Source organism: Anguilla anguilla, chromosome 1 (genome assembly GCF_013347855.1).
Source record: "Anguilla anguilla isolate fAngAng1 chromosome 1, fAngAng1.pri, whole genome shotgun sequence".
Lineage (NCBI taxonomy): Eukaryota > Metazoa > Chordata > Actinopteri > Anguilliformes > Anguillidae > Anguilla > Anguilla anguilla.
Genome location: NC_049201.1, coordinates 49334556 through 49359290, shown reverse-complemented (window position 1 = coordinate 49359290; position 24735 = coordinate 49334556). Strand labels below are relative to the sequence as shown.

General features: G+C 40.0%; 1 protein-coding gene and 1 long non-coding RNA gene across 2 annotated transcripts in view; one reads left to right on the top strand and one right to left on the bottom strand.

Annotated features, from left to right (window-relative positions):
* Nucleotides 1-23374, top strand: part of LOC118228382 — a 52054-nt gene extending 28680 nt beyond the window's left edge. Inside the window, exons 12-28 of the mRNA XM_035419903.1 lie at nucleotides 642-924; nucleotides 1082-1233; nucleotides 6912-6988; nucleotides 12749-12819; nucleotides 12940-13016; nucleotides 14126-14405; nucleotides 14508-14653; nucleotides 15427-15474; nucleotides 16075-16354; nucleotides 17232-17380; nucleotides 17651-17689; nucleotides 18072-18164; nucleotides 18999-19049; nucleotides 20611-20673; nucleotides 22243-22525; nucleotides 22683-22834; nucleotides 23228-23374. Of these exons, the coding sequence (XP_035275794.1) occupies nucleotides 642-924; nucleotides 1082-1233; nucleotides 6912-6988; nucleotides 12749-12819; nucleotides 12940-13016; nucleotides 14126-14405; nucleotides 14508-14653; nucleotides 15427-15474; nucleotides 16075-16354; nucleotides 17232-17380; nucleotides 17651-17689; nucleotides 18072-18164; nucleotides 18999-19049; nucleotides 20611-20673; nucleotides 22243-22525; nucleotides 22683-22834; nucleotides 23228-23232 (2249 nt within the window). The 3' untranslated portion in view covers nucleotides 23233-23374. The remainder of the gene's footprint in view (nucleotides 1-641; nucleotides 925-1081; nucleotides 1234-6911; nucleotides 6989-12748; nucleotides 12820-12939; nucleotides 13017-14125; nucleotides 14406-14507; nucleotides 14654-15426; nucleotides 15475-16074; nucleotides 16355-17231; nucleotides 17381-17650; nucleotides 17690-18071; nucleotides 18165-18998; nucleotides 19050-20610; nucleotides 20674-22242; nucleotides 22526-22682; nucleotides 22835-23227) is intronic.
* LOC118226177 lies at nucleotides 4393-4912 on the bottom strand. The gene is made up of 3 exons (XR_004764974.1): nucleotides 4858-4912; nucleotides 4528-4763; nucleotides 4393-4432 (listed from the first exon to the last, which is right to left on the bottom strand). It is a non-coding gene; the product is annotated as an uncharacterized LOC118226177 (long non-coding RNA).
* Nucleotides 23375-24735: the final 1361 nt, after the last annotated feature.

The following is a 24735-nucleotide window of genomic DNA, read 5'->3' as shown; positions in this document are numbered from 1 at the left end:
CTGCCCTCCTCAGTATTTTTTGCTTCATTCAAAGAGGGAGCAAGCAGAGAGGGTAACAGATAGAGCAAGGATGCTAGCTGAGAAGGTGCCATGGTAGAGATCAAGCCCCCATGGCAGGGATTCATTTATGGCTCAGGAATCAGCCACCTTACAGACTGCGCCACATCTCGCCACCATCCACCTTTTTTCAGCAAAAGTAATCAGACAGTTTAAGACTTTCCTTTTGAAAATGAGAACGAGACTAGCCATAGCTAGGGAAGGAGGGTTATAGTCATGATCGATCTTGAACCTGCAGTCTGCCTGCAGAAGCAGCGTAAAGGGTACATTCCACTGGAACAATGATGGCATGGTCTACTGAAAAAGTGGCAGCTAGCTACATGCATTTCTGAGGATTCATGTACATGCTATGCCCTGCTTAACTGATAGATAACATTTCAGCGATGGCGTGAGCCTACAAGTATAACTTTGAATCCAAATTTGAGAGAAAAAGAAAAATTTGAGGATAAAACGATGTTAAAATGGAATGATGTTGAATTACAAAGTGACACTAGGGATAAACAAGCAAAATATATATATATATATATCATTACTACAATATGATAATAAAATTTGGCATGAATGTTTTCCATCCTTTCTTGAAGAGAACCGTGCTACTGGTGGCCAAGCTACCCAATCAACGCGGTGGGACGATTTTGGTGATGCAACCAATGCCATCGACAGGAATCGCCAAGGAGTGTATTTAAAGGGGTCCTGCAGCCACACAAAAGGTGAAACAAACCCCTGGTGGAGAGTGGATCTGCTGAAATCGTACAACATTACTTCTGTGGCCGTTTCTAACCGAGAAGACTGCTGTTCTGAGAGGATCAATGGAGCTGAGATTCATGTCGGAGACTCACTGGAAAACAATGGCAATGATAATCCAGTGTATGGTGACCCACTGCCACATCCAACACACACAGACAAAACTTGTGTCAGATATATTCACGATGGGCATACCTCCATATCTTTCTACAGTTACAGTAACACCAATAATTCAACACCTGAACCACATGCCTCAATTAAATTTGCTTTTATGTTGTAGGTGTGCTGTGATTCCCTACATCCCATCAGGGCAAACCAGAACCTATCAGTGCAATGGGATGGTGGGACGCTACGTCAGCATTCTTCTCCCTGGGAAATCAAAATACCTGACTCTGTGTGAGGTGGAGGTGAACGGCAATGCGATTGATAATGGTACTGACCCATCAAAAAAACATACGTTCAGTAAACCATATTATGCCCCATTGGGGCTTTAGCTAGAGGCCTCCAAATCCAACATAAGAAGTCTGGTTTTATGCAAATAGAACTGAGCAGGCTTGACAAGACAAGAAGAGGATGGAATCTAGTTCTTGCACTCTGGCAAATAATGTGTGGAACATCTGAAGTGATGCAATAGTATAAGAACAGTTGCAAACCACTAACCACAACTTTAACACAGGAATGCAACCAAAATACAAAGAAATTCAAAAACCACCGAACCACACATATGTGAATTTTCATAATTGTTTTTAAAGAATGGCATGAGTTTTAAACATGTTCGCAAATTCAATTCAAGACTTTTACCCACCAAGGTTTTTTTTTCTCTTTCAGAATGACCAGGTTTGTCTCACTGGTGCCTGGGCAAGAAACCCTCGAGACTGCTCTGTCGTAACCAACACACTGGAGAACTGTTCAGATAATGAAGAACTGTTTCTGGGAGAGCTGTCTCTCCATGGCTTCCAATAAAATTTTGCAACATATGAATGGCTGAGTCTTTCATATTCGCCATTTGCAAGTCTGTTGCTAGCTGCTAACATGTTGGTATCACACATGTATTATTTATACCTATGGAAATGACGTCTTTCCCATAGTTGTTAAAGGGGAGTTCCCCCACAAAACAACATTTACATCATTTAACAAGTCAAGGGCTAACTGCATAAGGGCTCTATCTTACACTCAGTGCACAGCGTCTTTGCTAGTTTTAGAATGACGCAGTTGTAATTTTCCTGTCCACCACCCGCATTGTTTGTATAGCAAATGAACTTGCGCCCATGAGGGGGGGTTGGTCAGGCGCATTGTTGGCATATTGCTATTTTGATGAAGCTACAAGCATTAGAGCTAAGACCGTCAAAACCCTGGTCTTAAGTCATGTCCCAGTTGTTTCATTGTTTTTTTAAGAATGCAATATTACGATAGAAATTTGCGACTACACAATCCGCATACAACTCTCCCGTCTGTTACACGCACACAAGCATTCATAAAAATATCTAGATTATAATGTGAAAGATTACTATTGTGTATATCAAATATGCACTATAAGAAATACAACATGTCATAATGTTAAGTCATAACATTGGTCTGAATTAGATAATTGCCGTAATGATTAATAAAGTTGCCTAATTATTTGCTTTATCATACTATACACATCGGTATTTTTTTAATCTCCAATCCAGCCCAAATTTTAAATGCCTAATTTGCACTGTTTGAAACTCATGGTTCTATCTCTATGAACTGTTTTACAATACCAATTTTTGTTGCCACTACGGTTTCTTATTTTGTAACAACTGAGGTGGAAAAACAAGCTTAGTGGTTCCTCACCTTCTTTGCATTTTGGAACTCAATGACACAGGCCTACAGCTCAGTGATGTGAAGTGCTGCTTCAGACAGACAAGTTTCTGTTTCCTGGGATACATTATCACTGCCGATAATCTTCCTGACAAGGAACACACCGAGGCCATCCTGAACGCACCTGTATCTGCTCCTATGCTGCATTCTTGGGATTACTGTCCTGGTACTACAAGTTCCTCCCAGTAGGTGAGCCAATACACGCATGTGTCATTCGAGAAACAGACTTTGAATGGACAGACCGTGCACAAGAAAGTTTCATGGAGGTGAAACGTCTACTGGTCGTGGGCCCTGTACTCACTCTGTTCGACCCTGCCTTGCCTAGAGTTACATCCACTGATGCTTCTGATTATGGATTAGTAGCTGTTTTCACACAGATACACCCAGATAGTACAGAAGGAACAGTGGCTTTTTCATTGAGGACTCTGTGTCCCACGGAGTGCTAATACTCAAATGTTTGGGCCATGAAGAAGTGGTGCACACATCTGTGGGGTTGTCACTACGCCTCTGTAAGGTGAACTCTGACCCCAACCAACTGAACATTGGTGATTAAATTCTCCAGCTGACCCTTTCTGCATAAGGACATGTGGCTGTGCTTTGGAAGATTCAGTGTCTGTCTGTGTATTCCGTACCTGTTTTGCACTCACTCTCTCCATCAGTCAGGGAGGGCTTTGGTCATTGTATTGGTTTCAGTTTAACTGCAGGGTAATATTGTTAGCAGACAGACACATTACTGCTTTGCTATGATTGTGTTGTCTGCATATTTATAGAGCTTACACTGCTTTTGGATATTGTTTTGAGCAATTCATTTCATGCCCAGGTTTCTGTTTAGCGTATTTTCTGAATTTGTAGTATGTTTGTAGTACTTTCCAAATGCCAGCCCATCACTGCCGACAAGTGAGCCAGTATCTGTGGCAGCCATCCATCCATCCATTATCTTTACCTGCTTATTCCTAGCCAGGGTCACAGGTGGTGCTGGAGCCTATCCCAGCATGCATTGGGCAAGAGGTAGGAATACACCCTAGACAGTTCGCCAGTCCATTGCAGGGGACACACACCGTTCACTCACACACTCATACCTAGGGGCAATTTGGACTCTCCAATTAACTTAGCCTGCATGTGTTTGGACTGTGAATTGTTTGATTACACATCTAAATTGTGGAGTACAGAGCCAGAAAAAAGTCTTTATGACACATTATGGAGCTTTGCACATACACATTATGTGTATGTGCAAATGCCAAAATACCACATGCGGCTATACAGTCTGCCCAACAAGGAGTACAAACTTTCAATAGACAAGGAGAAATTGCCTGGTGTTCTGACAGGGGTATTCTGACAGAGTTGGGCATGGGCCTCTTTCTCGTCTCTCAGCCTTTTACTGACATAATCCTACAGCAGTGACATGGCCCTTCCCAAAGGCCAAACCCGTATGCTTATAGCCTCCATGTGTATCATGTGCTCAGCCAATGGCCTCCATCCCTCCTGCTCTTTGAGAGGTCCAGGCTGGAGAACCAACTGGAGCTCTACTGGATGAGTCCAGTCATGCTTTATTTCAAAGGCATTTGTAATGAATATTAATCCTGTTTGACCTACGATTACCTGCTTAAAACTGAGTTAGGGTGAGTTGTGGTCAAGCGAGGGAAGGGGGGGGGGGCTCCTTGATGACATATCCAGATGAAACGCAGTGTGGTGACAGGTTGCCTTGTTCCCAGATCCAATCTTGAATATAAGCAGTACAGAATATTCATGTCTTTGGAGGACATGTCCAATTGCGTGCACCCCCCTGTATCTACAGAGGAGACTTAGTTATGGTTTGGCATTTCAAATGGAGACATACAGCTAAAAGTATTATTTTTAAATAAATAAAACCCTTTTTTGACTTACATTTCCCTCTAAGAGTGACTTAAAGTCTTATACCCGTGGTCCCAACATGAAACATACTGACCACACTCAAGGCTGCCTGACTCATTCTGCTGTCAGAATCATACACCTGCATTTGTGCACCAATTAAGCAAAAAAGGCTGGATGTTGATAGTGGCAGGAATAATCCGGTTGAAAATCCTTGATTCAGTGGGGTGAGCTTGTTTGTATGTCCTGAAGGTACAATTTGTATTCATTGCCTGAAACAGATTCATAAGCAGAGATCAGCATAAGCAGAAGCAAATGGAAATCTCCATCACAGTAGGTAAACTTCACAGCAGCACATTTACATACCTCTCATGTCTCTTTCTTTCCTCTTCGAGCGTGAGATCGATAGTCTGATTTCCTATATAAAGCAGGGATCCTGTGAATGGTGGTCTGTAATTCTGACTATCAGTCAGCAACCCGTACATTTAATGGTTCGTATTTTCACCATTGGTTAGTTAAGATTAAAGTAGAAGTTGTTTTTTTTGTCACATGCATAATTTCTTTTTTAAATGCTCAAAATGAAATAAGATATATTTAATTTTTCAGACACATCAAATGAAACATCATACAGCGCACTTAGAAACTCAAAATTTAAACTTCAGTAAATACTTTCCTTGTTGAAGACGTGACTAAACTGCATGTCCACAACACAGCTTGTGTCTGCAGTCACAGAGGTGCTCCTTCTGCTATCAACATGAAGTAGGAGGTGATGTATGAGTTCACAAGGGGCTTAATCACCCAGCTTCGCTCCACTTATGTGGCTTCCATTCCAGAATTGTGTCTTGACTGTGTCTATACTGACTGTGGCCAGGAGATGGGGCAGGCCATAATAAGTTATAGCTTCACACAGGGAGGGAGGTTTATGGTAGGCAGGGTTTCTTCCAGCACATCACACAATAGACACTTTCAACGGTAACAACATAAACAAACATTACAGCGCATATGCGTTGTTCTGGCCCTAGCTTAACTTCCGGCAGACTTCTACAAACAATCAATAACAACAGAGTCCCTCCAGACAATTTCTGATAACAAGCAAAATAAATAACAAGTAAATTACGTTAGCTAGCTAGTTAAAACTACGTCTAGCCAGTATTATTTGAGGTTACCAGTCGAAGAAAAGAACCGTTACTTGGCCAAACTCCAATGCGATAACGTTACACTACCAGAAAAACAAGTGACAGAAACAAATAACTCTTGACAGTGTTGCACCTTGCTGAGCATCACATTCCTTGCATAATTCATAACTGTTCTGGGTTACATGCAAATTCCTGTGTAAAAAGTGCACTCTTTCTACGATATTGCTTAAAAACGATTAGAGACACAAACTGGGGCTAGTGGGCAGCATGTGCAACATCGTGGCTCTTAATAGTTTGGGTCATCTTGCTACTAGGTTACCACAACAAAAAATGATTAGGCAATGTAACGCTGTCAAGTCATTGGAAACAGGTATCATAACGTTAGTAAAACGTAGCTAAAGCGTGTCAACTACTAGCATTGATCTAACGTTGCTGTGCATAATTATACAAAGTTAGCTACGTTTAGCTAGCTAGCTAGCTACAATCAATTTAGTTAGCTAATTCATAACTATTGCAGGCTTATTACTGGTCAGCTATCAGCTATCGCTTATCATGAGTTTGTTACCTGAAACGAAGTCAGTGCTAGAGTGAGAGCACCTATTCGACCACCTTCGTTCGAGAGACAGGAAAGCGTGAATTGATTTGCAACTATATATGAAATAGGCGAAATATCGGTAACAACCTGTACCTAGTTATGTAGGGATAGAACGCCCTTGTTATCCTCCTGTGGTTATTTTTTCAGTACTTTCATGATTTTTTTCTGTGCCGGCAAATAAGTCAGAGGTGGTCCAGGGCTAGCTTTTGGTTGCTAAGAGTAAGATGACGTGTATCGACCACCCCATATAAATGAATGGAACTTGACATAGATTTTCTAGTATCCTGTCGCGCGTATTTGCGGTTAATATGAGAAAGGATGGTCTCTGTCAGCATGTCTAGGAATCCGTACATATTCACTGTTGTAACCCAAGTCGCAGGATGCAAAATAGCCGTTAGGAAAGCAGTTTGAAATTATGAAGCAACGTCTGCGCCATTGGCTTTAATGGGTCGCAATGAGATAATTACGAGCGCGTTGCTTGTCTTAAAGTTGATATAGTAAATAAGGCTGTATTAGTATTACTAAATGTGTGAAGGGGATTTTTAATACAGTTTATTATGTGTATTTTCACAGGACTTACATTTTAATAGGTAAGGATGTCCAGTTATTTCTCAAAAATACAACGTAACAACGGGCAAGCACCAGCTATAACTGATTGGCCAGCCTTGGGACAATCAGTGGACCTGAAGGGCAGCAGTGGGATGGGACCTTCAGCCAACCCGAGGGCTTCATTACACGCCTGGCAGAATCCTCTGATCGCCAGAAGGTAATCTCGGCCCCCTCTTTACCAGGTCCCTTAGTTTGGTTGAGAGGGGTATGGTTCCCCAGCCCAACACAAAGAGATACATGCCAAATGCTGAGCGGCCATAATCCAGCATTGATGGAGAGCAGCCGCTGCAGAAATCCACAGAGAAAGGGGTCTTAAGGGGCTTACTATTAGCTTCTTAAAATTCTTCTGATGTAACCAAAGCACACGCCGTTGGAAACAAAAAGAGCTCTGTGGTGAATTTATTTTGTTGGCTCACGGCCGGCCTCACGGGGCATCTTTTTTTTTTTTGCAGACAAGCTTTTGACATTCATGAGTACTTCTGAAATACTGTGCAGGGGTACAGCTTGCTGCTGATGTCTGTGGTGCTGCTTTATTCTGGTAATGAAGTAGATCACCAGCCCCATCCCCACACCCATGGCATCTGTTCACGGCACTAATGTTGCATTGTGCACCACAGGTGTGAAGCAACAACTGCAGGATGCTTTGGTTTAAGGAACTGAGACATTTGCAGTTGCGTTTCTTCTGCCTGAATACAAATGTTTGCATAACACCACAATATGGTGGCCTCTTACAACAGTAAACATCTTCATTTCCTATTTGTCAGCACTTCATCAACTTAATCTGCAAGATAAGCCACTTTCACTGATATTACATTATAGTAGTACAAGCATCATCAGGCAAAATGCTTCAGATAGTGAAGGAACTGAGTGACTCATCAGGCTGGTCTACATGTCTGTGGGGGACTGCAGATCTGCACCAGTACAGACTGGGAAATGGGTTTACACAAAATGTAAATGCATGACACAAAAATAATTATTTTATAACAAGTAAATAGGAAATTATTATAATTATTTTTAAAATGTCATAAATAAAACTCATTCTGTTTTTTTGGAATATATCTTGTGGTCCCTGTACTGCTAACTAAAATGTTATCTTACAAAGCATTCTAAAACATTCTCATTTTCATTTGATTAGAGAGATGGCTCCATCTTAATAGCACACTAGCATCTGTGACAAATGGGTTAAACGCACCTTTCTTAAGAATAAAACACAATTATATGCCTAAAAAACGACAATTTAAGGGCGAAATCAGCAGTGTTTCCTTTTAATGGAAATGACAAACACAAAATTAATTTGTTAACATATCATGGACATATCTACAATGTATCAGCAGAATTGATGAAGGGAGAGTCAAACCACTCTGTAAAGTTTTCTCCAGCACATCCCAAACACTTTCAATGGGGTTAAGGTCAGGACTCTGGTGGCCAATTCATGTGTTAAAATGATTCCTCATGCTCCCAGAACCACTCTTTCACAATTTGAGCCCAATGAATCTTGGCATTGTCATCCTGGAATATGCACGTGCCATCAGGGAAGAAAAAATCCAATGATGGGATAACCTGGTCATTCAGTACATTCAGGTACTCAGCTGACTTCATTTTATTGCTGCATAACGTTGCTGAGCCTAGACCTGACCGATTGAAACAACCCCAGATCATAACACTGCCTCCAGAGGCTTGTACAGTGGGCACTGTCCAAAAAAATCCAAACGGCAACTTTTTTTTTAGCCAGGCAGTGTATATGACTTATTGAACAATACATATAATTTTATAATAACTGTATAATACAATTTGAACAATGCAAGCAACTTATTTTAATATGTTAATAGTAATAGCAAGCTATTCACATTACCTTCCTCACATATGACTGCAGACTTCATTGCAAAATTTGAATGGGTGCCTTTAAAGACTGATACTGTTGCCAGTCAATCGTCTGATTACAACCTACAATCAGACAATTGAATGGCAACAGTGTTAAACAAGAAAATGTTCATGGGAGCTTGTGTAACATTTCTCATCTGGAAATAAAAGATTAAAACTGGTGAGCTGGGCTATGGGATGAGTGTAACTTCCTTTCGTGTGTGTTTTGCGCTTTGAGGAGGACAGCTACTTCTGCATAGGGAGTTTGGTCACAAGGAGCTATCTTGAAATTCAGTCCCATTGAGTTTTTAGTATAACCAGAATAAAACTAAAACAAGGGACAGAGCAACTTCAAGATGAGCTGGATTTTTTGAGGTGAAGAAAGAGGGTTAAATGAGTGTCAAATGTACAAAATATAAAATGATAAATAAGCCTAATCTATCAACATATTTTACGTAATTTTTGCATTTTATCTGTGTGCACGTTATCCATTGACTATCCTCAAAGTTCAATGTGTTTAGAAACGCATGTATGCCTGCCTATGTGCTGTGCTAGGCTACACATCACGTCAGTGGCTGCAGGAGTTCATAGAATTTTGCTGAAGTTCTTTCCGTGCTAGTTATGCTGATAGTGACAATGCCTTCGCATTCTGCTTTTAATTGTAAGCTACTACTAACCGGATACAAATGTTAATTTATTTAGGTGAATGTGCAATTTCTTAGCACGTATTTCATGATAAATGAGCAGCACCCATAAGACTCCATGGAACTGTTATATGGTAGCTGTCTCCAGTTCTTGTGTATCTCGATGTCTGCCCTCCAAAACTCTGACCATGGACTTTGAATAATCAAATATTTTGATCCACACTTTTTCCAAGTTAATATTTGTCTCCTCATTTCCCACTCTTTATCTGCTCAGGAGGTTTAGCCAATCAAAAATGTTAGAAAAGAACTTCAAAATGAATAATGTAATTTAACTTAGTTCTGATTGGTTGATTGGACAACAGAAAACAACACAAAAAAAGGAGACAGACCAGGATCTGCTCTCATGCTACAGTATATTTGCCATAGCCTGCCTGTCATTTGAGAGATAGTAACCCACAGTAAAAAATTAAATAAATAAAACTAGGAAAGGCTTGTTCAGCTGCATGTTTATCTAAGTTATCTGCATGAGATTAACCCTTGTGTTGTCTTTGGGTCAAGTTTCTATTGTCCATTTTAACTATTTATGAAGCAATCATAATAAAAAGTGATCAGCAAATGTTGTCTTACACATTATCACAAGTTTGACTCTTCTTTTTTGAATTTTTTTAGAACTCATTTAACAAAAATTATACCACCCATTTTTGAGTTAAATAAGCACATTTATGAATTGGTTTCTGTTTAGTATATACCAGTGGAAAACACACTGAGAGATTATCACAGACTGGTATATGTCAAAGCTTACCCAGGATACTTGTTTTGAAACATTTATAATTTTGTAATGGTGCCGCATAATGACGTGCTGTGTTTCTGGTCAAAACTGACCGATGAAATTTTATTGAGAAAAACTGTCATATCATCAGAAGTAACACTAGATGGCCAAAAGTATGTGGACACCTGACATCCTGCACATCATCATATTTCACAGATTTTTTGTCTTTCAGACATAAGAACGCACACACTAGATGATTTGGCCAGGAAGGAGCATCACACACTGAACGTTTATACTCATGCTGTCAGGGTCTGGGGTGGGACTCAGAAGCGGACCAGAGTTAGTAGAAGATGCGATTTATTTTGCGAAGCACAGAATCAGAAGCAGTCTCTTAATCAAGTACAGGCAGGGGTCAAAATCCGGGAAATCAAATAGACAGGGCAGAGGCACAAAAACGGGAACCGAGGGGCAGGTCGATTAAACAGGCAAGGGTCAAAATACCAAGGCAAGGAATAACACGGGCAGGCTAAACTCGAGGTCGGAAACAAACAAGCAAAAGTCGAAAAACCAGGAAGGACAAAACACAATACAAGGCTGGAAAGGCTACTCGAAAAATCACGATCTGGCAAAGAAAAAAGGTGCACACAGAAACTAAATAGCAACGCCAATGAGTGAAGATGGGATGCAGGTGAGGAAGGTAAGTGGAGGCTTGATTGCAGATGCGGAAACCGGTGGAACTGGGGCGGGGCGTGGGCGTGGACAGGAACCAGGAACCTAAGGGGGAAAAACAATAACAAACGCACACCCAAGCACACGAACACAGAAAACACAACCGCAAGCGAAAACAAGTAAACTGAAAATAAAAATAAATAAACACTAGAAAATAAAAAATAAACAAAACTAAAACGGAACACAAGGAGAATCAGGCAGGATTCCTGACACATGCCCATGAGTCTTGACTCTCAGACCCTGGGATCTCACAGAAACTCACTTTGCATAAAAACAAACATTTAACTTCCCAGTCAGGTTGGCTTTCACTAGCTTTTGTGAGTTTCTTTTCAAATTCCATCACCATTCCCCTCATACTGCAGGATAATCTGGGCAGATAATAAATTTGGACCCGCCCCAAATCGGCAACGTCCTGGCGATTGTCTCGAGGGGTGAATTGGCCCCAAAATCAGTTTATTTATCCTGTAGTATGCACCAAGCGTAATAAACAAATTATTTGTGATTCATCTTACAAATGATCACACTTTATTGGTCTCTGTGATTTTGCTATGTTTCTCACCTCTTCTATGAACCTCAAGCCCACGGGTCACATTTAATTTTAAACATCAATTCAACCTCAATACAGATTATGGGATAACATGAACAGTCCCATTTGTGTGGGTGTTTGGGTGTGCGGTTGTTTTCCATCAGCTGGACGAACTCTGCTGGATGTCTTACTCACTCGTTTCCGACGGCCGAAAACATTTCCCCAGAAACACCACAGATGTACAAAATTTGAATAAACAATTGATATGTAATGAAAATAGTGATCATTACTTTTATACATTCAGAGATATTACTATGTATTCAGTTGACTTTCCAAACATTCACGCAATAAACAAGGGTTGATGCCTCTAAAGATCAGGCATAAATCAAGGCACAAGCAAGATGGAGACACAGGTATAGGTATTGAAGAGACATCGAGAGAATATTTCCAACAAGAATCATACCATTTAAACTCCCCAACCAAGAAATCATCAAACAGTACAGATTACACAGTCACAATAATTAAGGTTGGGCATTTGTCATAGAAACTATTGGCTAAATTCATGAAGCAGTCAAGGCAAATTTGTCAAACTGAAAAAGAAGTAGAAATCACACAATTTTCAAAAACAAAGAATTTGTTAAATTGGCCAATAGAACTCACAAGCAGAAGTGTGAAACGAGTAGCACTGTACAATGCAAGTGGCTGCAAGGGGTTACAAAAACTGTCTTGCCATAGGTTTTGCACCTGCAACACCTCATACTTTACCTACACATGTATAGTGGCCATGGCTGTATGCCTTCTGATAATAATTGAAAGTGAACTGAGTTAGAACATGCTCATCCAGTATACTGTAGCTAAATGTGCTGGGCAGAAACAAAACAAAACAAAACAAAACAAAACAAAAGGATACAATAATCAAAACAACGACGTCTCCACCCAAACATATATTTTTCAGGATATCATAAGCTACAGTGTGCGGACTCTGTTCCTTATCATATAGTTCAAATAAAATGCAACACACACACAAAATAGAAAACATCTAATGCAAATATTGAGAAATTATATTTACACTGGACAGTTCAGGGTAAAGTTCAGGCTAAAGTGCCTATTTAATTGAGCAGGAGTCTCTTCTGACATCAAAATACATGACGAATTCCATCGGCTGACACACTGATTTTCATTGGGTTACTGAATATATAACTTGCTGTATATTCGTGAACATCTCTTTCTCATAGTAGTCTTTAATCAGTGTCCTGGAAAATATTTGATCTACAAAGCATAAATTGATAGAAAATTAAGGTAGGTTCTAATGCAGATAGTTTTTCTTATTGCAAGGCTACCCATTTTAATTTGGAATTTGGTATGCAGTTATAAAAAAATCTGAAATAGGGGGTAGTACAAAAAGGTTGCATGTTGCAGGGAAATTGCATGTTTTTCACAGAAGAGACCTCAACCTTAAGGTAGGCTGGAATTATAACTGTGTTAACCAGAAGATTTGTTCCCTTACGATATTTAGAACATTTCATTAAACAAATTCATACACAGGTTTGAAAGTGAAGATCATTGTTCTTCTGTTCTAGGATGAAGGGAGTAACAGTAATTCTTCTGACTGCAGTCCTTGCGTTGGGACGATGTGAGCACCACGAACATACACTAGGTAACCATCAGTGAGGGGAGGGGAAATATTTAATTTTCCTGTCCTGGGGCCTCACTTATAAAATGGACTTACGATCAATTTTGATCTTAAGTATGACTTACGCAGAAAATCACATACAAGTAGTTATTTATAAAACCTTACTTTGACGTGGAAATGATCTTATCTCTAAGCAAAGTCTAGACTTGACGTAAGTGGTTTTCCTGCTGGTTATGTAGGGGTATTGCAGTTTGGGACGCATATGCGTCCAAGCCTGTGGTGAACTTTGCATTAGCTTTTTGCTGCCCCACCTGCAGCGGCGACACACTCCCAAGCTACCTGTTTGGCTTTGTTTGTCAACCTACTATTTAGTCCGCTGAATAATACGTGTTGCCTGTCTTCAATCTCCTCTACCATTGCCGTGATCTCGTCTTTCAAAAAGTTTGCTTTTCTCTTTTGGTTCATGGTTATTCCTGACTAAACCCTCATTTGTGCTAGCATTATATAAGAGCAAATCGCTGATTGTAAGGCACGTTCACGTGCTGTCAATTTTAAGTTAATTTGAGATCTATAGATCACAGGTGCGTAAGTTGAAAGCTTCTTAGAACCTGCGTAAGCAAGGTTTTTTATGCTCAGTATCTTTTAGGAATCGAACGTAAGCACACCGTCAGAAATTATCTTAAGACTAAGTTCAAGTATAAATCTATGAACATTTTTTATAAACGAGGCCCCTGATTGGCACTAAGAAAAGCTCAAACAAGCACATTTTGAGCCAGTGTTTTTAATGACTGTTTCAAATAAAAAATGTTTTCTAAATGTAAGGAATTTTTGCATTGTTGGCTATGTAACTGTTATTGTTAATAGCTACACTTTATGAATTTTCATTGAACTTCCTGGTCGACACTGCACTTTAAAAAAGTCTGCATTATTTTCAATGCATTGATAGACTGTATTATTGCCAATGGATTACATTTAGGAAGGTATTAATTGTGAAATGTGGACTAGAGGCTTTCTCTTACACAACTCGGACATATTACTCTTACATATTTCAGGGTTAAACAAAGCAGAATGACAGGCAGCAATGTACAAATTTTGTTGGCTCTGGCTGTCACAGTCTTTGATTATTCCTATAGAGAATGTGGCCTTGAAAGGAAAGGCTGTTCAATCTTCAACATATGGCAGTGCTTATGCTAGGAGGGCTATTAATGGAAACCGCGATGGTGACTACTATCATGGATCCTGTAGCCATACTGAGGGTGAAACTAACCCCTGGTGGAGAGTGGACCTGCTGGGTGTGCACAGAGTATCCTCAGTGATCATCTCTAACAGAGGGGACGGCTTCTCTGAGCGACTCAATGATGCTGAGATTCACATTGGGAACTCCCTGGAGAACAATGGCAATGACAACCCAACGTATGTCGTTCTCGTTCTTCCCACCACTTTTGGTCATAAAAGATAATTTGTTGGCCATTACAGGACTGAATGATTTGTCTCCCTCCTCAATCTCCATTTCAGGTGTGCTGTGATCTCAACCATTCCACCATGGGAACCCGTCAGTTTTAATTGCAGTGGGATGGTGGGTCGCTACATCAACGTTCTTCTCCGAGGATACACCCAATTCCTGACTCTGTGTGAAGTGGAAGTCTATGCGAGTCCTGCAGGTATGGACCAGAACATAATATCAGGGCAAAATGACACTGTGGCAGTCGGTCTGCCTGAGAGGTGGATTGGTCTCGGCTGTGCCGGCTGGTGGAGAGAGCACACACACCTGGGCTGCGTTGGCTAATCAGCCCAGGTGTTTAAAGCTGTTCTGCTCTCCACAGTTCGGGGCCGAGACCGGGAGCTAACACCGAGAGCGCAATTATGATTTTCATTTCGCTTTATTTTAAGCACTAAAGACTGAAAAGGAAGTAATCCTCAGCTGGGATGCTGGAGGAGCTGGACCTGGCCGGGAAGGCGGGTCAGATACAGAGCAGGCGAACTGAAAAGTTGCTGCTCTGTTTTACTTTCTTTTGTCTTTGTTATTTTAGCTTGTTGTTTTAACTAATTGTTTTTGCCCGGAACCCGTAAGGGGGAAGGGTGAAGTGGTCCGTTTATTTTATTTCGTGAGCGGTTTCGGCATAAGCTGAATTAGCCTTCGGCTGAATTCTTGCGTGGAAGGTGTGTGGCAGTCAGTCCGCGGATTGGCGGATTGGTCACGGCTGTGCCAGCTGGTGGCGCCCCTTGCTCCCGGTTTCGGCCCCGAACTGTGGAGAGCAGCGCACCTTCAAGCACCTGGGCTGATTAGCCAACGCAGCCCAGGTGTGTGTGATCCACTGATTTTACGCTCATATGTCTAGATGTACAATATTTGAACAAAAAAAAAAAAAAAAAAAAAATGTGTAATCAAAACATCCCTTTTAATTTACAGTGAATTCATTACATTTTTTTTTAGAAATCACCGGAATAGCTTCCACTTTGGGACCCAGTATAACACAAAAAGGTAAATGCATCTTCTTCTGAAAATAACTGGTTTTGGGAATATTCTATCACAGTATGTTTGATATTGGTAAAGAATGATGATGATTATTATTAATCACTGTTTATTAATTATTCTTTATTTATCTCTGACTTTTGCTCCCAGTTTTAAATACCCAATTCTATTTATTTGCCCATCTCCTACAAAAGGGCATGCAGCAGTACCACTACTTTTCAGTCCACTGCCCACCAACTGAATCCCTCAGTCCTTGCACTAATTCATGCATGGCAATTACCAAACTACCTACAGATATAACTCTTGATTGGCTGCCTGGAATTCAAGTGATAACCTCAGGAAGAATCAAAACAGCAATCCACGGCAGCATTGTTGTGTGTTCTATATCTGATTGTATGATTTAGTTTCTAAGAACTACCTGTTATGACAAAAACCAATCAAATACAGTTTAAACACTTAACACTATCCTTTGTGCATTAATCCACCACTTTATCTTGATGTCAGCTTTTCTTGCCATTGTGACATACGCTCAAAACATGCAGCAAATTAAAATGTGCTTTTTATAAGTTTTTTGAGCTGCTATGACATCACACTTTCTTCTTCCTTAAGGGAATGTTGCTTTGCGGAAAAAGGCGCGTCAGTCATCATCCATCTCTCGGGGCCAGGCTAGCAAGGCCGTTGATGGAAAACGCAACACTTGGTTCCGAATGGGATCTTGCACTCAGACCCGCACTGAAGCTGACCCCTGGTGGAGAGTGGACCTGGAGAAAGCCTATAATGTCACCTCTGTAACCATCACCAGCAGAGATGACTGCTGCGCAGAGATGATTGATGGAGCTGAGCTCCGAATTGGAGATTCCTTGGAAAACAACGGCAACAACAATCCAATGTAAGGCAGCGGACCGCACCCCTACTTTACAGCTTTGTCTCAAAAATCCTGGTTATTTAGGCCGCTGAATGTTGCAAACACATCCAGAATCCAGAAAACACAATGGGCTGTTTTCTTAAAAATTCACTTTGCAATTGTACATTTACTAAATTCTGAAAATATTATTATTTGAAGTGCTAAAGCATAAAGTATAGTAACCTGGACCGAAGTGCCCTTCTTGCTAATTTGCATGTCATGATTGGTGAAAAGACACCAGTTTTACAAGTATGTACATAAAACTCTCAGCGCAGAATGTAGCCTGATGAGACTACAGTATGTTAGTGTGTGTACACAGTCTACTCGTGTTATTTTAAGCCAATTACGCAGTCATCAAATGGGAATGCCTATTAATCACATTTTGTATATTGGGCCCTTAGTCTATTGTATTGCAGTGACAGAGCAGGTCCTGATCCGGTACATTTAAATATGATTGTATATTTTTCAGGTGATTTCTCATGTGAAATATTTCTGCATAAACATCCTTCTAAAGAAAGTACACAATAAGCATGTCACTATCCATTATAAAGATCAAGGCTTGCATCCCTGCTAAAGCAGAAATGGGAACCCCACTTTCTTTTATCCCTTAGATCTTAGCTCTTGACAAGATAGTATTGGCTCTTTTTTGACCCCAATTTTAAGCTGGCTGTTTTTACTGATGCCATGAAGTCATTTGCATAGTCTAAGACCAACAGTTGTCCTATCCGCTCAATTTCCTTTTCATCTTAATAAAAACAAATATTTTCAACCTTTTTTAAATAATGCTAAAACTTTTCTTTTTAATAATAGCAGTTGGGGATGTTTTATTCACATTGCCTAAAATCTGCAATTCCTCCCACAGATGTACTGTGATTTCCTCTGTTCCTGCATGGGAGACCTTGACCTTTCAGTGTCATGGGATGATGGGACGTTACGTCAACATCTTCCTCCCTGGCTGCGATAAATACCTGACTCTGTGTGAAGTGGAAGTCCATGCAGAACCTGATCCTGGTTCGTACAGAGAAGGACATATCAAAATGTTACATGACAAGAACAGTAGATTCCAGTAGCCTGTTAAAAAGAATGAAACCAAGAGTAAACATCATCAGATATTAATTACACAAACCAATCAATGTTCCTATGCACCAACAAAATTTTATTGACTTGTACCAGTGTCTCACTGTCAAGCATAGCTGACCTACAGGTGAAGTTTCTTGTTGTGCTTTATGTCTACAGTAAGATAACTTTTAAACCTGTATATCTTTCTCTTCACAAAATCAATCTCCCTGCCAGAAGTCAAGACAGACTGTCCACCATTGGGTAAGTACAGCATCGACGCTTTTGGTTTTTTTATTTTTGTATTTATCAAAGGAAATTATTGTTCTTTCCATATACTGATTACTCACATACATTCTTCAGATCAATATACTATCCATGGTATTACCACAATAATGTAAACTATGCTTAGTTCTTGATGTTACATTATGAGAGCGCATGTGGTGTTGAACAGTCAGATGCTTGCAGACACTTTCTGAAGGAGCTCTTTCAAGAACATTACACGCAATTCATCTCTGCAAGTGTATATCATATGAACATGATCATGTGAACTGTTAATATAATTACAGTCTATCTCTGCATTTTTTGGAACATCTGAGGAGTGAAATAACAATTACGTAAAATTCATGTTTTTTGCTTTTGACAGTTACTGAACCAGACTCATCAGAAGAATTTGAAGAAATCCTGTCATTCGCCTTTGACTTCATGCAATCCATTCAACAATTATTTGGCACAATATGTAATTGCATGTTTACATTTTTGACATTTATCAAAGAAAATTATTAAATGTGATTTACTCTTAAATGTGAAATCAGGCATTTAGGAATTTTTCACTCTTGCCTTGTGGCAAGAATGCAGTTATTGTTAATTTCATATTCAAATTATACGTACACAACAGGGATGAGTCAGAATATTCAAATAGTTATGAATGTGTACTCTGTTCAATTACCTGACAATCATCAATTTAATTTAATCATCTATTTTATTTCTTATTGTAAATTGAACTGTACATCCCTTTTTAATATTGAAAGTGTTAAGAGAAACAAACACCCGGTCTTAAAGGAATAGTTCACCTACGGGAGCTTTTCTACATTTATTTCAATTCTCCATTGGCCCAGACAAATTTTGCGTGAATTTTCTCAGGGGCATTTGTGGGTTTGAGGTCTAAGTTAGAGGTGGGCAACAAGGGCCTTATCTGTTTCTATCTGTTTTTGCCATTGCATTACTGGCATTAATCAATTTGGCATTACTGGCAAGATCAGTTTTGTCAGTTAGCCTATTGATACATCAGCTACATGCTTGTGTTATTTTATGATGACCATACATTTTTAGTAATAAGACAATGTTTATATTAGTCATTTAAAACCAAAATATTGAAATAATATTGTATACATATTAGTGTTTCTGCTGACTTAGTAATGGTTTATTTAGACTGGAATGCTTATTTTCTGTTTGATTAAAAAAGGATGTGCTCTTCCAGCAAGCATAATGAGTCAGCTGTAGGATGTGAGGAATAAAGTCACATTAAGATAATATAGTAGTAGAATGATTCAGTCTTTCTTTCTCTTTATAGATCCCGACTCTACCCAAGCAACTGAATACCTGAAAGAAAATGTACTCTTGGGTAAGCATAAAATATTTATTTGCATTCAAAATTCTTTACACTCCCCTGCAAGAGCTCGTACATAGTCATTACCAACAATCATCTACATGGGCCTATGAACACTGGGTTGGTAGGTAGGGGAAAAAAAGTTGGGAAATTTGAAAATGCCTCCCCAAGGATTCAAGAGAGATTTTCTGCATTGTTATAACATTCAAGCTGTAAAATAAGCTTCAGTTGGAAAATTGCCAGTGAACAAAAATGTAAACTAGGAAGAATAATGCTACCACACACATAGGTAATCAGGTGATGTTGATAATGCTGGACATGCCTGGATGGCGATAATTATGGCTAAAATGGCTGCAAGAAGAGGCCTCAGTCACTGAAAGAGGGGTGATAGCTTGGGCAGAATCTTGAGTGACCAGGACAACTCAGCTTGCTGATGCTTCTGAGGCATGGAACTCTGAGGGAAAGGCATCATCAGCAAAGGGCAACAGAGGACTAAACTGCACACTTCATGACGTCTGTGCATTAATTCAAGGTGCAAGGCAAACCAATCGATCACAGATTATCTGACCACAAACTGAACCGGGAGCAAGAGCAGCCAGTTTCATCCAAAACAGAGATGGTCCAGCAACCCTTACAAAATCAAGAGCTGATTTGTAAATATGACTATTTGAAGATATTTTTTGTACCTTACATATGTTTGACATTTTCTTAGAGCATGTGAACATATTTATCTGTGCTTCATGGCATATATTTTGCCTTTCATATCAACTATTTTGTTTTCTTTTTTGAAAATATTTTCAGAACATAAAGAGTTTTTCTCCCGGCCGGTATGTGGCGTGTTGCGAGTTGTTGCACAGGCAAATTGGTATTTCCGCCATATATTTTGACACACTTGAGTGCTTTGATAATTTCGTGACTCGTCCTGTGCTGAAATGGGGGGTATGTCAGTCAATATTTCATGGCGTAGTGCAATATTGGAAGCTAGTCGGAATTGCTGAGTCAGTCCAGTCTTTCACTTGCGCTGTTCGCCACCCGCCTGCCCAGACCATGTCTAAGGTGTATGGCACAGGCCATCCTCCAGCAGGTTACTTATTTCAGGGCTTTCCCATGCAGTGCGTGGATGTTTCACTGTCTATTCAAAAGGCAATCAACGGTTTCCGTGGATCAAATGCTGTCAAATTTGACTTTGATTTAAATCACAGAAGCAGGAAAATTGCATACTTTGCATTTATTGTTCATCGTTCTTTCTTATAAATGTAACTCCTGTGTTTCTTTCCTTTTTTAATTGTTTATGGTAGTTATTTACTGCATCGTGGTCCTGTATTTCTTTCATTCTTACACTCGTCTGTAATGAGAAAAATGACAATAAAAGCAACTCTTAATTTCAATTCACTGTAGTTAAAATGTTAGCAACATTAGTGGCATAAATTATGGATAGACTGTCTTTATAAACAGAGTTGATGAATAATGTGATATTTTGCAATAGTCTCTCTTTTTGGCATAATAAATGTAACAAGTCATCCTGCTTTAGCGTTTATCATAATAAATTCATATTTATTATTGCTCTTTTCCCCAGCGTTCGCTGAAGAGGATGAAGTCACACGAGACAGACAATGTACTGCGAGTAGGACAGTTCAAGGTAGGACAGCTCAACTCAACTCGTATATTGGGCTTATAAAATGTTTTGCCATATCACAGTGTCTTAACTTTGAATGAGTAAGATAAGTGAAATACAAGAGATTCTTCAGGTTGAGTTCTGTTAGTAGAACAAGGGGACATAGATGGAAATTAACAAAAGGTAGATTCCATACAGATATTAGGAAGATTTTTTTCACAGAGAGAGTAGTCAATGTGTGGAATACCCTGCCAGGTCATGTAGTAGAGGCAGAAACTCTGGGGATTTTCAAGACTAGGCTTGATACAGTGTTAGCTACTATCTAGTCTGTACCTCTTTCTACAGCAAATCTGCCACCCGCTGGAGGTGAAATGTACTACAATGAAATTGATATTGAAAATCCAGCCAGAATGCCCGAGTTTTGGGTTATATGATTAAGGAACTTTTTGGGACAATTGTCATTTATGACCCAGCTGCTGAAACATGGAGCAGATATACTGAAAGGGTGACTTTTTTACTTTGAAGAAAATTAAATAACTAAAGACTAAACCAAATGGGCTGTTTTATTCTCTGCTTGTGGCAGTACATTATACGGTCTGGTTATGGACTTGATAGCCCCACGGAAGCCCCCTGAAGTGCCTTATTTGGAAATCATTACATGTGTCAGAGATCATTTTAATCCCAAGCCCAATGGAATAGTCTAACATTTTAAGTTCCAGTTCTGTGTCAGAAGCCCTGGGGAAGCAGTCACAGCTTATGCAGCTTGCCTGAAACATCAGGTTTCTTGGCGTGAATTTGCTGCAACATTTGAAGAGCTTCTTCGAGATCAACTTGTCTGGGGCATCGGGTGTGAACAGACACAGCGGCACCTCTTGGCCCCGGCTGACCTCTGATTTATACACGAAACACTACCTTTAAAAAAGAAAAAAGAAAAAAGGAGAGCAGACAAGCCTGCCCTCCTCAGTATTTTTTGCTTCATTCAAAGAGGGAGCAAGCAGAGAGGGTAACAGATAGAGCAAGGATGCTAGCTGAGAAGGTGCCATGGTAGAGATCAAGCCCCCATGGCAGGGATTCATTCATGGCTCAGGAATCAGCCACCTTACAGACTGCGCCACATCTCGCCACCATCCACCTTTTTTGAGGAAAAGTAATCAGACAGTTTAAGACTTTCCTTTTGAAAATGAGAACGAGACTAGCCATAGCTAGGGAAGGAGGGTTATAGTCATGATCGATCTTGAACCTGCAGTCTGCCTGCAGAAGCAGCGTAAAGGGTACATTCCACTGAAACAATGATGGCATGGTCTACTGAAAAAGTGGCAGCTAGCTACATGCATTTCTGAGGATTCATGTACATGCTATGCCCTGCTTAACTGATAGATAACATTTCAGTGATGGCGTGAGCCTACAAGTATAACTTTGAATCCAAATTTGAGAGAAAAAGAAAAATTCGAGGATAAAACGATGTTAAAATGGAATGATGTTGAATTACAAAGTGATACTAGGGATAAACAAGCAAAAAAAAAATATATATATATCATTACTACAATGTGAATAATAAAATTTGGCATGAATTTTTCCCATCCTTTCTTGAAGAGAACCTTGCTACTGGTGGCCAAACTACCCAATCAACGCGGTGGGACAGTTTCGGTAATGCAACCAATGCCATCGACAGGAATCGCCAAGGAGTGTATTTAAAGGGGTCCTGCAGCCACACAAAAGGTGAAACAAACCCCTGGTGGAGAGTGGATCTGCTGAAATCGTCCAGCATTACTTCTGTGGCCGTTTCTAACCGAGAGGACTGCTGTTCTGAGAGGATCAATGGAGCTGAGATTCATGTCGGAGACTCACTGGAAAACAATGGCAATGATAATCCAGTGTATGGTGACCCACTGCCACATCCAACACACACAGACAAAACTTGTGTCAGATATATTCACGATGGGCATACCTCCATATCTTTCTACAGTTACAGTAACACCAATAATTCAACACCTGAACCACATGCCTCAATTAAATTTGCTTTTATGTTGTAGGTGTGCTGTGATTCCCTACATCCCATCAGGGCAAACCAGAACCTATCAGTGCAATGGGATGGTGGGACGCTACGTCAGCATTCTTCTCCCTGGGAAATCAAAATACCTGACTCTGTGTGAGGTGGAGGTGAACGGCAATGCGATTGATAATGGTACTGACCCATCAAAAAAACATACGTTCAGTAAACCATATTATGCCCCATTGGGGCTTTAGCTAGAGGCCTCCAAATCCAACATAAGAAGTCTGGTTTTATGCAAATAGAACTGAGCAGGCTTGACAAGACAAGAAGAGGATGGAATCTAGTTCTTGCACTCTGGCAAATAATGTGTGGAACATCTGAAGTGATGCAATAGTATAAGAACAGTTGCAAACCACTAACCACAACTTTAACACAGGAATGCAACCAAAATACAAAGAAATTCAAAAACCACCGAACCACAGATATGTGAATTTTCATAATTGTTTTTAAAGAATGGCAATTTTAAACATGTTCGCAAATTCAATTCAAGACTTTTACCCACCAAGGTTTTTTTTTCTCTTTCAGAATGACCAGGTTTGTCTCACTGGTGCCTGGGCAAGAAACCCTCGAGACTGCTCTGTCGTAACCAACACACTGGAGAACTGTTCAGATAATGAAGAACTGTTTCTGGGAGAGCTGTCTCTCCATGGCTTCCAATAAAATTTTGCAACATATGAATGACTGAGTCTTTCATATTCGCCATTTGCAAGTAAAGCTGCTAACATGTTGGTATCACACATGTATTATTTGTACCTATGGAAATGACGTCTTTCCCATAGTTGTTAAAGGGGAGTTCCCCCACAAAACAACATTTACATCATTTAACAAGTCAAGGGCTCTATCTTACACTCAGTGCACAGTGTCTTTGCTAGTTTTAGAATGACGCAGTTGTAATTTTCCTGTCCACCACCCACATTGTTTGTATAGCAAATGAACTTGCGCCCATGAGGGGGGGTTGGTCAGGCGTATTGTTGGCATATTTGCTATTTGATGAAGCTACAAGCATTAGTGCTAAGACTGTCAAAACCCTGGTCTTAAGTCATGTCCCAGTTGTTTCATTGTTTTTTTAAGAATGCAATATTACGATAGAAATTTGCGACTACACAATCCGCATACAACTCTCCCATCTGTTACACGCACACAAGCATTCATAAAAATATCTAGATTATAATGTGAAAGATTACTATTGTGTATATCAAATATGCACTATAAGAAATACAACATGACATAATGTTAAGTCATAACATTGGTCTGAATTAGATAATTGCCGTAATGATTAATAAAGTTGCCTAATTATTTGCTTTATCATACTATACACATCGGTATTTTTTTCATCTCCAATCCAGCCCAAATTTTAAATGCCTAATTTGCACTGTTTGAAACTCATGGTTCTATCTCTATGAACTGTTTTACAATACCAATTCTTTTGCCACTACGGTTTCTTATTTTGTAACAACTGAGGTGGAAAAACAAGCTTAGAGGTTCCTCACCTTCTTTGCATTTTGGAACTCAATGACACAGGCCTACAGCTCAGTGATGTGAAGTGCTGCTTCAGACAGACAAGTTTCCGTTTCCTGGGATACATTATCACTGCCGATACTCTTCCTGACAAGGAACACACCGAGGCCATCCTGAACGCACCTGTATCTGCTCCTATGCTGCATTCTTGGGATTACTGTCCTGGTACTACAAGTTCCTCCCAGTAGGTGAGCCAATACACGCATGTGTCATTCGAGAAACAGACTTTGAATGGACAGACCGTGCACAAGAAAGTTTCATGGAGGTGAAACGTCTACTGGTCGTGGGCCCTGTACTCACTCTGTTCGACCCTGCCTTGCCTAGAGTTACATCCACTGATGCTTCTGATTATGGATTAGTAGCTGTTTTCACACAGATACACCCAGATAGTACAGAAGGAACAGTGGCTTTTTCTTTGAGGACTCTGTGTCCCACGGAGTGCTAATACTCAAATGTTTGGGCCATGAAGAAGTGGTGCACACATCTGTGGCGTTGTCACTTCACACATCATTGTT